Source organism: Triticum urartu, chromosome 2A (assembly GCF_056163025.1).
Source record: "Triticum urartu cultivar PI428250 chromosome 2A, HENAU_Tu73, whole genome shotgun sequence".
Taxonomy (NCBI): Eukaryota; Viridiplantae; Streptophyta; class Magnoliopsida; order Poales; family Poaceae; genus Triticum; species Triticum urartu.
The window spans coordinates 554,759,447-554,772,793 of NC_141874.1; the positions used below are offsets into that span (position 1 = coordinate 554,759,447).

Consider the following 13,347-nt stretch of genomic DNA (forward strand, 5'->3'; position numbering starts at 1 on the left):
TATGGCCAATCTCAGCGTGCAAGACGTGAAGAATTTCAAGATTATGCTGCACGAGCTCAAGGAAGCCTTTCTAAAGAAACGTGCAGAAGCTCAGGGTTCTCGTGAGCGCATGAAGGTCCTGACTGATAGGTGTGTGCAAGCCTACAATGAGGCTGAGAAGCGCAAGGCCCTTGGGCGTCCTGGCATCGACCCCAGGATGGCTGCCACGAAGCAGAAGAAGCCCGCTATGGCTGAACCTGAAGCACCAAGGCAGAAGACAGATCCCCTTGTCTTCCCAACTAGCATGACTGGCCCGAAGCCAAAGGTCAGGTCAACCGCTTCAGAACTGAAGAAGACCAGGACTGCTGAGGCTGAAGCAAGAAAGAGAAAACATCCTGAAGCCTCTGCTACTGCCCCCGCCAAGAAGAAAAGAATGACCAAAAAGGAACGGGCTGCTCCTACAGAGCCCTTAATTGTTGAACCCATTTCCATGGTTCACCCCGACGCCGATCCACAAGAACGTCAACTGATTGTCCATGAGCCTGCTTTCACAGAGGCTCATGAAGCTGAAGACTTTCCAGCAGCTGATCCCATCGCTGCTGAAGAAATTGGTCATCATGACCATGTTGAAGATGATGCATCCCTTCCTCAGCTAGAACACCAGCAGGTATCATCGCCTGTGCTAACGCACAGCGAACTCATCAGCATTGGTCGTCCACTGACGCCAATTGCACAGGATGCTTCATGGGCGGATTGCCCACAAGAGAACGAAGACCTTGAGGCCCAGCCAACAGCAACTCCACAGGCGTCACCCGCATTGCGCAGGCTTCGCAAAGGTCCAAGGCCTCAAGTCTCCACTGAAGACAATCCGGCTGCATCAGCCGCGGAAGAAGAAGTCCCACAAGTTGCCACTCCCCTGTCCCACCAAGAAGCAGTTCTTGAGGAGAACGTGATCGTGACCAATCCTCCTGCTCGTCAAGTGGAGGTTGAACATCTTGAGGCTGCCACCACCAACACCACTGAAGCTACTGACACTGTCATGGCTGAAGCTAATGTGGAGACCTCACCAACAAAAGCACCAGAAGTCAGCGAAGCCACTGATCCCGCCACTTCTGTTCCTGAGTCTGCTGCCGGTCCCCAGTTCGACTATCATGTTGAGCACATGCCTCAGGTACAGAAGCCAATCCCAAGATTGTCAAGGTTCCCAGGTCCTGCATCAGCACCTGGCTCCTTCAATATCAATGGCTTCAAAGCAGACAACACATTCTTCAACAGCTCCAGGAACCCCTACTCCAGGGAAAGAATATCATCTGATCGGTTCTGGAGTTATCCGCAGCGAAGCTATTACTCATGCGTTCTTTACAACCAAGGTCGCATCTTCCCACACAAGCGCCTTGACATTGAAGCAATAGCTGGTCTGCCCTGTCTGGAAGAAGCTCTGGATTGCTTCAAAGAGGTTGGACTGCTGCCGTTCGTCACTGACCAAGAGCATTGGAATGAAGAGTTGCTGCTCCAATTCTATGCCACACTTCACATTCGCGGGTATAGCAGAGATCCGAAGACTTGGGTCCTAGAGTGGATGACAGGAAACGTTCACCACGAAGCCAAAGCCTTTGACATCATTGAGCTCACTGGTTTGCCCACTCCTGGCGATCTCTACGAGCATGGCTGTCAGCTTCATAGTGAAGCTATTGAGAGCATCTTTCAGAAGACTGAACCTAATATGAGTCAGATGCTCAGTATGATGAAGCCATTGCCCCAAGATGCTGCTTATCCCACGGAGTTCTTCATTGAAGACCTTGAGTATCTGCCAAGAACCATTTATCAAATCATAAGGCGAACTCTCTGGCCAAGCAAAGGACATTCTCCCCATGCCAAGCTGGAAGGTGCAATGAAGACTTTGGTCTTCTACATTCTTCATGGAAAATGCTTCAATACACATGATTTCTTCATTCGCCAACTTGCTGCATCTGGCTCTGATTTGTTTGGTTTGAAGTTCTACGCCCCTTGGGTGATGCGGCTGATCAAACTTCACTCCGCTATATCATATCAGCCCTCGGCCCACAACCATCGGATCTTTTTACCTGATGTGGATATGTCTATTGAAGCCATCTATCCTGAGCCTGCCAAGGAACCTCTCAGTCTTCAGAATGCAGAGCATCAAAGTTTCACTCAGAACGTTGAAGGCGTGGAAGCCGTAACTCGTGTGTATCCTTTGGCTGTCACTACACGTGCACCGCATCCTGCTCTCACTGAAGCCACTGACAGTACAACTGCTCCACGACCCAAGAAGCGCACTCGTGTTCTCAACGACCGAGAGCTTCTTGTGGCTCTTCATCAGAAACAGGATAGGCATCATGACTGGCTGAAGCGTCAGATGCAAAACCTCTTGGTGGATGTTAATCGCATTCGCAATCTTGCCACCAAGAATGCTTTTGTTGCCCATGAAACCTCTCGCCGCACATGGAAAGGGCTAACGCTGATGTGTTCTGAAGATGATCTTCAAGAGGATGGCTTCACTGAGCGATTCAAGTTTGACTCCACACCTCCTCGAAGGGCAGTGATGCGATGATCTCCATCCCTTGAAGACTCTGAGTTCTCTTCCTCTGCTGCAACTGTGAATGCCAGAGTGATCGAGGATGAAGACGATGCTACTTCACCGCCACCTCCTTCAGCACGCTTCGACTCTGCTCCAAGCTCTTCAGCACCGCCAAACACCACCAACGCCCCTGCTGCTTCACCTACTCCTCATGGGAACGAGTAGATGCTCTATGTCTTCAAACCTTTTTGGTCCATACTGACAAAAGGGGGAGAAGCATATGAGGTTGATAGTCTTCAAGCGGGTCCATATGGGCGGGTGCTTTATATTTTGCTTCGTGCTTACAACTCTCGTTTTGCTACATTTGGTTTTTTGAGTTGTAACACTTAAACTCGATGGTCGTCTGCTACTTATCTGCCACCTTGTGTTGCGATGATAAATTCCGCATGTGCGACGATAAATTCCGCACTTAGATCATTCTGCAGACGTCCATTTTCCATTATGCATGTCATTATCTTCATATACTTTCACATGCATAGTGGATTGTCATCATAAGTTGAAGTGGATCTCCACAAGTACAACCTGCCATGTGCATTTGCATTCCAAAAGTAAATTACTTATATGCACATCTTCAGGGGGAGCCCTTGCAACTTATGAAGACAATTCCTTATCCTTTACAATTTCACAGATTATATTCCCCGTTGAAAACTTCAACTAGTTTGTCATCAATCACCAAAAAGGGGGAGATTGTGAGTGCATCTAGTGCCACCCCTAGTTGGTTTTGGAATATTGACAACAAACCTAGTTGAGGGACTAATGTGTTTGTGAGAATTGCAGGATAACACAGGTAGAAGTCCCTCATTGATTCGGTTTTCCTACCAGAGATGACCCCTAAAAATGTATGAAGACATTGAAGTCAAAGGTGGTATATGAAGATATTCACATTGAAGACTATGACAAGAGAAGACACCACATGAAGCCTATGGAGCACGAAGACTTAGATATTCCATAGTTCTCTTTCTTTTGTGTTGAGTCATAGGAACCACCGTACTGTTAAGTGGGGTCCAAGAGAACCAGTCAGAATGACTGAAGTGATGCTTAAACAAAACCTATGTCTTCGAGTGAAGACTTTGAGAGAGAATTTTGTCCAGAGTCGGGCAAGTCAGCTTTGCTTAAAGCCCAAGTAAAGTTGTCGTGTGAGTTTGAAATCTGACCGTTGGAACACGTGTCAGTTCCTTAGTGATCCAGGGTCATTTCGGACAAATCAGGTCGGGTTGCCAAGTGGCTATAAATAGCCCACCCCCTACAACCATAAACGGTTGGCTGCTCAGATTCAGAGTACGGCTTTTGTCATTTGAGAGCAACCCACCTCGAAGCCTTTGAGAGAGAATTCCTTGCGAGGATAAAGCCCTAACCACCCAGAGCCAAAGAGAATTAGGCATCACTTAAGTCTTCTTGTCTGTGTGATCTGAAGACTTATTACACTTGAGGACTGTGCATCCTCCAGCCGGTTAGGCGTCGCGTTCTGAGCATCCAAGAGACATTGTGGATTGCCGGTGAACGAAGTCTGTGAAGGTTTGGGATTCTACCTTGAAGACTTACCAGAGTGATTGGGCGAGGTCTGTGTGACCTTAGCTCAAGGGGAATACGGTGAGGACTGGGTGTCCTGAGCTGCGTGTTCAGGACTGGGTGTCCGGGACTGTGTGTCCTAAGGTTTAAATACCTAGCCGCCCTAACCAGACGTACAGTTGTCACAGCAACTGGAACTGGTCCAACAAATCATTGTCTTCAGCGAGTCACTGGTTTCATCTTCCCTTCCCTTTACTTACTGTTACTCCTTGTGAAGTCATTGTATGTTCGCACTATCTTCTGTCTTCACTGAGTGACTGCGTGTTCTGTGTGGCTTCACAATATCTTCCTACCTGATCCTTACTACATTCCTGCTATTAGTCATTGTGATTTCACTCTATTGAATACTTGACTATGGCTTGCCTAGTGTAGTCTACCTTCCACTGCAGGGTAATAGGTTTATTTCTATCGTTTGTCTTCATAACTTCCGTGTTTTGAAGACTTTCATAAAAATCACCTATTCACCCCCCTCTAGTCGATATAACGCACTTTCAACCACCATCTCTGGCCAGCTTGCCAACATCGGACAAGGGGAAGAAAGCCTCCCTGGTTTGGAGGTTGAAGATGGCACCAAAGGGGACCAGTGCTACGCATAACAACCAGAGGTAAGCCCTAGCGATTGAAGGAAAATAAGTCTTTGGCCCGTTCAAGTTTGCATGGTTTGAAATCCTTGCCCCTACCTTGAATCTTTTGCCTAGCTTCAACACTAGTGGAAACTTATATTAAGTTGACCTTGAACATTGACAATTGAGATCAATGCAGTTGTAGAAGGGTGATGATGACATCCAAGCCATCTTGCAATCACATAGAGCAGCATATCTAGGGGGAGGGAGTGTGAGTCCATAGTCCTCTCTCCTTATGTCACCATGATGCGACAAACAAAGAGGGGAGAACACTGGATCAACTCGGTCTCTGGCGAGTTTATTGGATAAGCTCCACCATATGCACCTCCACTGGCCCCCGCCACCATGGGCGATACTAGGAGAAGAACAAGGCTACATTCTGATGCCGCTCGCAAATACCGAAAAGAAGCTTCGACATGACTCAAACCATATGCCATAAGGGCAAACCCTTACTTAGACCTAGCCTTGGACCTAGTATATGTAATGGAGGCGCATCCTCCTTTCCCATCCCTACCCCGGCGATTCTTAACGGGCCGGGGAGAAGGGAGAAAGGAAAGGGGGGATGAGAGCCATTGCATCGTACAATATGCAAGTTGCAGAAGGCTTGGATAGTGTTTGATCATAGTTTCTAAATAAGTACTATACACATGTACTATTGTTGTTTAGCCATATCCATGCATGGTGCAAAAAACTGCACATTTTGGCATGGCAATTTCTTGTGGATGATTGGCACGTTGACGATCATTGATATCTACTATATCACTAAGCTCCCTAGGATTGGAGTCCTCTCATTCAATTGAGGAAATTGGTTTTGGAGTGGCTTCTCAATTTTGACTTAGTCAAGATTTTTCAAGGAATTACTCAATCTATCTACTATATCACTAGGCTCCCTAGGATTGGAGGATTATCACCGAGCTCCCTAGGATTAGAGGCCTCTTATTCAATTCAGGAAATTGGTTTTGGAGTGGCTTCGGAATTTTGACTTGACCAAGAATTTTTCATAGAATTCTCTCAATCTATCTACTATATCACTAAGCTCCCTAGGATTGGATGCGTCTAATTCAATTGAGGATACTGGTTTTGGATTTACCTTTTGATTTTGACTTGGTCAACAATTTCTCAAGGAGCTCTCTCAATCAACTATATCACTAAGCTCCCTAGGATTGAAGGCCCCTAATTCATTTGAGGACATTCATTTTGGATTGACTTCCCAATTTTGACTTTGTCAACAATTTCTCAAAGAGCTCTCTCGTTTAAGTGAGGCCTTCAATTTTGAATTAGGTTTACGATTTTGACTAATCAATGATTTCTCAAATTAATTTGAACAACCAACTTATAAAAATACATTAATCTCGCGCACTCTCTCATCATCTAACAAAAAAATGCCAACATGTGACACTATAGCACCAATATAATACATGTGGTCACTAATGCAAGAAACTTCCATGCATATGTGTGGGTTAATTTGCAAATAACAGGCATAATTATAACCCCAGAAAGAGCCCATCAAAATACTGCATTCTAAAAAAACACTTCATCATCTTTCCCACATGCCAAATCAACTTTTCTTTTGAAATCCCAACAACATCAACTATGTAGCGCGGCGCGCCCAATCCTTCTAGTTCTCTGCTATATCCAAAAGAGTACCGGAACAATACATGTCCTATTGTTCTTTGGTTCATGTACTTCAATAAGATAAAAATTAATCCGTTGTGACAGCAGCCAGGAAACCCAACATAGTTTCATTTGTCTTGCATGCACTTACTTGTTGCTTAAATAGATGTATCTAGCAGGTAGTATTATCGTGCAGTTGCTTAGGAGCAAAACCAGCCGGCCTTCATGCTCGCATCCATCTGTCGACAGCAAGTTATCACTTGCTTGCAAGACACCCATTTATTATTTTCAGCATCCATTTTATTCAAAAAAAAAATTCAGCATCCATTGCGGCATCGCGCCTTTGGTCAGTCCTGAACTAGGATATTGCGGTAACTTGCTTCGGATTCACATGGTATGACATGCCGTTGATAGTAACATGTTGGCCTTATGATTTGCTCCATCAGTAAAAAGATACTTGGGTTATTTCTTAGCACTTAACCTTTGGTAAAGCACGTGCACTCAAGTGACAACAACGAACAAGAGGAGGTGTAACAAATGGATCAATAAACCAAGGCACCGACATAGTGCAAAGGATCTTGAGATCACCCGTAGGAATCAAGAAACCAAGGAATAATTTGCAGCAAGACATGGAGTAAATTTCAGTTCTCGAAGTGCTACTGGACCCTAGATTGATGCTAGATTTGCCTGATGTAAGTTGTTTCTTTTGAAAGACCCAGCAGTCAGCACCACTCTTCATATGAGATTGGTCAATATACTTAACGAGGCCTCATACTTAAGTATGACAACTACTGAGTGTAGGAGAATAAAGTTCCAAGGAGAGAGAGAGAGGAAAAAGAGCTTATCAGGTTAAAGCAGAAGCAGGCCCCAAAGATCAAAGCTCCGGAGGTGCTTTTGCTTTTCAAGCACCAAGTACACACTATGCTCCCTTGTATTGCAATCCCATAAACTCTGCCGAAAAATCATCTAAATATGTATTAAGTGAACAAGTTTCTTGTTTACTTCTATACGCGATGTTAGAGTAGAAGAATCATTTTTGCGATCTGTTAGTACTGACGTACAATTGACAGTACAAAAGTTTAACGCATGACAGTACAGATGTCTACCTGGTTTACACTACTGTGGAAACTTCACAACACAGTTGGGAACAGACGCAGGCAGTTTCCCGGGAAACCTCAGGTGTCTTCACCGAGACTCCAAATCTAAAGAAACCCACCAGCTCGCCGTGACTCGCATGATCTGGCTCATCTTTATTCCCCCACCTCCGCGTCCATGGAAACTGGCGCGGTCACACGATCTCGCCATCCACCACAAATGCTTCAAGGTTCTGCAAGGCCACATGTATACAGCCCATTGCTTAACTAGTGGTACTAGCTGAGCTGACTGATGGTGCTGTCACCTTTGCATGCCTTCCCTCGCCGGTGACGTCCGGGGAAGTCGACCGCTGAGCCGACAACCGACGGGCCGACACGCGCGAGCAGCCACGGAGAAGCCGGTGGCCGTGCTTGCCGGTCATGGCGTACCCGTATGTCTTCCACGCGCAGGCGCCACCGGCCAGAGCGGAGGAGTACAAGTCCAAGGGCGCAATGCCGCAGCCACATGTCAGGCCCCAGTGGCCTGCCGGCAGCGGCAGCGGTGCCGGGCGTGGGCGTGGCGGCGGCGGAGCCGGGTGGATGGGTCTTGGCTCCCGGGAGAGGCCGCTCGCGAGTGCTTATGATCTCGTGGAGCAGATGCATTACCTGTACGTGCGCGTCGTCAAGGCGCGCGGGATCCCCGTGGGCGCGGTCACCGGCGGCTGCAGCCCCTACGTCGAGGTGCGCCTCGGCAACTACCGCGGCACGACGCCGCACCAGGAGAGGAAGTCGAATCCAGAGTGGAACCAGGTGTTCGCCTTCTCCAGGGAGCGCGTCCAGGCCACGGCCCTCGAGGTGTTCGTCAGGGACAGGGACGCCGTGGCGCGCGACGACTACGTCGGCAGGATCGCGTTCGACATCAGCGAGGTGCCGCTGCGCGTGCCGCCCGACAGCCCGCTCGCGCCGCAGTGGTACCGCCTCGAGAGCGTGCGCCACGGCGGCAAGATGCTGCTGCCGACCGAGGTCATGCTCGCGGTGTGGGTCGGCACGCAGGCCGACGAGGCGTTCGGGGACGCATGGCACGCCGACGCGGCGTCGGTGCGCGGGGGCGCTGATGGTGCGGCCGCGGTGCAGAGCACGCGGTCCAAGGTGTACGTGACGCCGAAGCTGTGGTACCTCCGGATAAACGTGCTGGAGGCACAGGACGTCGTGACGGGCGGCTTCGTCGGCGACAAGGTCCGGCAGCAGCACGTCGAGGTCTTCGCCAAGGTGCAAGTCGGCGGCATGATGCTCCGGACCAAGCCGTGCGCCATGAGGAATCCGACAAGCCTGACGTGGAACGAGGAGCTGGTCTTCGTTGTGGCGGAGCCGTTCGAGGATCCGGCGGTGCTCATCGTCGAGGCCCGGGCGCACCCTGGCAAGGACGAGATCGTCGGGCGTGCCGTGCTGCCGCTCACCATCTTCGAGAAGCGTCTCGACCGCGTGGCGATCCACTCGCAGTGGTTCAGCCTGGAGCCGTTCGGGCATCCGTTGCGCCGGCCGGAAGCCACTTTCGCCGGCCGCGTCCACCTCCGGGCGTGCCTCGAGGGCGCGTACCACGTCATGGACGAGCCGACCATGTACGTCAGCGACACGCGCCCGACGGCGCGGCAGCTGTGGCGGCCGCCCGTCGGCGTGCTCGAGGTCGGCGTCCTCGGCGCGCAGGGGCTCACACCCATGAAGACCGCCGACGGGCGGGGCACCACCGACGCCTACTGCGTGGCCAAGTACGGGCAGAAGTGGGTGCGCACGCGCACCGTCGTCGACTCGTGCAGCCCCCGGTGGAACGAGCAGTACACGTGGGAGGTCTACGACCCCTGCACGGTGCTCACGCTCGCCATGTTCGACAACTGCCACCTCGGCAAAGCCAATGCCGCCGCCGGCAACGCCGTCCTCAGAGACCAGGTGATGGGCAAGGTGAGGATACGCCTCTCCACGCTGGAGATGGACAAGGTGTACACCAACGCGCACCCGCTCGTCGTGCTGCACCCGTCCGGCGTGCGCAAGAACGGCGAGCTCTGCCTCGCCGTGCGCCTCACCTCCGTCTCTCTCGCCAGCGTCGTGTGCCTGTACGGGAAGCCCCTCCTCCCCAAGATGCACTACGTCCAGCCGTTCGCCATCCCGCAGCTCGACGCGCTCCGGCGCCAGGCGATGAGCATCGTGGCGGCGCGGCTGAGCCGGGCCGAGCCGCCGCTGCGGCGGGAGGTCGTGGAGTACATGCTGGACGCGGGCTCGCACCTGTGGAGCATGCGGCGGAGCAAGGCCAACTTCCTCCGGGTCACGGCGCTGCTGTCCGGCGCGGCCAGCACGGCGCGGTGGCTCGTGGACGTGTGCCACTGGAGGAACCCGGTCACCACCGTGCTGGTGCACTTGCTCTTCGTCACGCTCATGTGCTTCCCAGAGCTCATCCTCCCGACCGTGTTCCTGTACATGGCCATGACCGGCCTCTGGAACTACCGGCGCCGGCCCCGCCGGCCGTCGAGCATGGACGCGAGGCTCTCCTGCGCGGAGGCGACCCACCCTGACGAGATCGACGAGGAGCTGGACACGTTCCCGACGTCGAAGCCGAACGACGTGGTGCGGCTGCGGTACGACCGGCTGCGGAGCGTGGCCGGGCGGATCCAGACGGTGGTCGGCGACGTGGCAACGCAGGGGGAGAGGGTGCGGTCGCTGCTGGCGTGGAGGGACCCGAGGGCGACGGCGCTGTTCACGGCGCTCTGCCTCGTCGCCGCCGTGACGCTGTACGTCACGCCGCTCCGGGTCGTGGCGCTCGTCGCCGGGCTGTACGCGCTCCGCCACCCGCGGTTCCGGAGCCGGACGCCGTCGGCCGCCGGCAACTTCTTCAAGAGGCTGCCCTCCAGGGCCGACACCATGCTGTAGCATGTACCTAGTGATTTGTTCATGTTTTTTGCTCGATTCTTCAGTTCGCTGCCGTGATGTGTAAGTGTCAGTGACGGAGTGACGGCCACATCCTGGCAAGCCACTCTCACCAGCATGATCAAAATATTGCAACCACCGCTAAATGTCGGTGAACTTCGAAGTGAAATGCCTCCCAACGGGACTGATATTTTTCACAGCGGGCTCGCGCTGCTATTCCTGTATACTGTTCCTGTATATATCTCTTCCTCTTTGTTTGCCATATCTGAATCCACTTTCACAAAATCTGAATTCATTCACCAGACTGAAATGCTGGAGGGCATGCATTTCAGAGGAATGACAGATCGACAGGACAAATGCATTAATCAGATTCATGTGTTCCAGTTTGATCCTTAGCATCTTTCCAGAGTTGCAGAATACTTCTGCAGGCTGTAGGAAATCTGACAAACCTTGCTACCAGCAGACGACCACTTGAAAGTACAGAGTAAATAATATAGTTCCAGCAACATAAATGTATCTCACTAAATCAGGCAAGTACTTCTTTTGTTTGACACATCTGAATCATTTTCCACAAAATCTGAATCCATTAAACATACTGAAATACTAGAGGGAATGCACTTCAGAGGAATGACAGATTGACAGGTCCAGTAGATGAGATGCTAATGGAACAAAAGGCGATTTGTATCAGCGCATTTGTACGAACCCTTGCAGTGCAAACAGATACATGTGTTCCAGTTTGATCCTTGGCATCTTTCCAGAACCTAAAACAGAGTTACAGAGTACTTCTGACTTCTGCAGGGTGTAGGAAATCTGATAAACCTTGGTACCAGCAGACAACCACTTCAAACTCCCGAGTAAATGTAGTTCCAGCAACATCAAAACGTAATCCAATTTATGATGCACAACTCTTTCATATTCATCTAGAGTACATAGGCAAAGCTGCCCTTGTGGCCATGCAAACAATTGAAGTACACAACGGCGTAGTCGTAACTGAACTAGTACTACATGTTAAACATTGAACATGAACATATAAATTTGTTGCAACAAGATTTTTGTTCAACTCAAAAGACTACAATACCCACAATGCTAGCAAATCTAGGCAAAATAATGTGAAGAAATTGAAGCCTTGGACGAATTGAGGCAATAGCTAGCTGTGCACAGTACAAACTGTTGATGAACTCTTTCCCAGCCCTAACACTGAACAGAACAAAATTTCCATTTTGTTGGAACGAAAAAGGAGTTATTGCTTCTTGGCCCCAATTTCAATTGGACAATCATGCATCAACGTATAGAAGGCACTTGAAACAGGAGCCAGTTATCTATTTAAACATCAACGCCACACAAAAAAGCAAAATCACAGGGGAGGCAAGCAAGCAGTAACAAACTAAGAATAACAAATAAGTTTGTTTAGAGGAAGAACAGCTCATTGTACAACGCTTATTATGAATTGTAGCTCTTCCCCATTTCCTTTGATTAGTACCCTACAACAACAATGGAATCAGAATCCAATGTGCAGATTCAACAGAGCACCCATGCATAGGACATAGTATCAGAATCTGGTTCTTGATTCATGGCTCACTCACGCTGGACGAACCGACCCACGGAAGCATCCTCGTCGTCTGCCGATCAGGGCGACTGCCGGCGCCTGGGTCCCCTGCCGTGGTGGTGGATGGGGTCCGGCCCGGTGGGCACCTCCCTCTCCTCCTCCGCGCCGAACCCCGTCGTGCTCACGTCCTCCTCCGCGTCCTGTGCGCCGAAAATGAAAACCCCATGAGCTCGAAACACGACGACAAGAAACCACCTCCAAAGGAGCGGCCTTTCCTTAGTCCCGAAGCCGTGGCATGGCGGCGCGGGCGCCGTTCGTGGTCGCGTACGTACCTTGGTCACATCCGGCTTCTCCTGCAGGTCCTGCGGGGTGTACATGGCCGCCATCTCGACTCGTTGCAATGCCGCCGCCGCTGCGAGGGAAGCCAACAAGGGCGTCAAAGAGCGCAGGAGATTTCCGGGCGGCGCGAGGAGCAGGAAGGTGGCCTTGCGGCGGGGGTTCTAGAGAGCAACGAACGCATGGCGGACGAGACGACGTACCTGCCCGGGAAGACGAGGAGGCGGAGGCGGTGGCGGCGGGCGGCAAGCAGGCGAGGAAGACGGCGACGGCGAAGAGCAGCGCGACGACGCAGCGCGACCTCGCGTGGGCGGCATGAGCCATCCAATCCGGCCTTGGCCCCGGCGCCGGGCTCCGTGCAGGCGGCCGCCGGAGGAACGAACCCGAAGTAAACTGGGAGAGAGGCTTTGCTGTTCTGTTCCGTTCCGATCCTCCTTCCGTCCGTCCAGACGCGCCGCAGGGGCGAGGTCTTTTGCGCTTCCCCCGTACGGGGTCTCACGTGCCGCGGGACATGTGGCGGGCGTCCGGCCGCTCTGATTGGGCCGGGCGGCAGGAGAGGCTCCGCTTCGCCGTTACGGGGGGCTGGGTGGGTCCCGTGCGCAGTGACCTAGATGGGTGCTGGGGTGCGCCCGGGGATTCCGCTGTGATGACGTGAGGCACAGCTGGTGATGGGACGACGACTGCGTGTTGCTGAGCAGGTGAGGTGATCGTCAGCCCAGGCCCGTTGGAGGATTACTCACAGCTAGCTTTGCCTTGCTCGCCGCGCTTTCCTCCTCTCTTTCTTGGACGGAGGTGAAAGTGAGTTTAAAATTCAAATTTCGGAATCAGTAATGGAGCTAGACGAAAATCGCTGCAGATTTCGGCTTAAATGTCATCAACTTCGGGGATCAAATGTGGCAATCTTAGTTTGTGTGCCTTTTGTGATCGAAAATTCGTAGGGCACGCATCTACGAAAACGCCTGCGGCCGTCGATTTTTCTTCCTCTTCTTTTTCGGTTTTTCTTCTGTCCAATTACTTTTCTTTACGTGATTTCCACTCATCCATTCGTGCTGTCCTATCTGTTCTCTGTTTCATGCATTGTTCTTTCCGTGC

The 13,347-nt window shown here is 51.4% G+C and overlaps 2 protein-coding genes across 2 annotated transcripts; one reads left to right on the plus strand and one right to left on the minus strand.

The window, feature by feature from the left end:
- The first annotated feature begins 7,573 nt into the window (after positions 1–7,573).
- On the plus strand, positions 7,574–10,542 carry LOC125538699 (FT-interacting protein 1). Its single transcript, XM_048701972.2, has one exon. The coding sequence runs from the start codon at positions 7,899–7,901 to the stop codon at positions 10,374–10,376; it is 2,478 nt and encodes an 825-aa protein (XP_048557929.1). The 5' UTR covers positions 7,574–7,898; the 3' UTR covers positions 10,377–10,542.
- Positions 10,543–11,566: 1,024 nt separating this feature from the next.
- Positions 11,567–12,801, minus strand: CLV3 (CLAVATA3). Its single transcript, XM_048701973.2, has 3 exons — positions 12,459–12,801; positions 12,252–12,331; positions 11,567–12,119 (listed from the first exon to the last, which is right to left on the minus strand). The coding sequence occupies exons 1-3, from the start codon at positions 12,577–12,579 to the stop codon at positions 12,000–12,002; spliced, it is 321 nt and encodes a 106-aa protein (XP_048557930.1). The 5' UTR covers positions 12,580–12,801; the 3' UTR covers positions 11,567–11,999.
- Between the last annotated feature and the right edge of the window lie 546 nt (positions 12,802–13,347).

Excerpts from the sequence above, each read along its gene's own strand:
- LOC125538699 (XM_048701972.2), top strand. The coding sequence starts at position 7,899 with ATGGCGTACCCGTATGTCTTCCACGCGCAGGCGCCACCGGCCAGAGCG.
- CLV3 (XM_048701973.2), bottom strand. The coding sequence starts at position 12,579 with ATGGCTCATGCCGCCCACGCGAGGTCGCGCTGCGTCGTCGCGCTGCTC. Across the intron at positions 12,332-12,458 it reads CTCCTCGTCTTCCCGGGCAG|CGGCGGCGGCATTGCAACGA; the intron begins GTACGTCGTCTC and ends CTTCCCTCGCAG. Across the intron at positions 12,120-12,251 it reads AGAAGCCGGATGTGACCAAG|GACGCGGAGGAGGACGTGAG; the intron begins GTACGTACGCGA and ends TTCGGCGCACAG.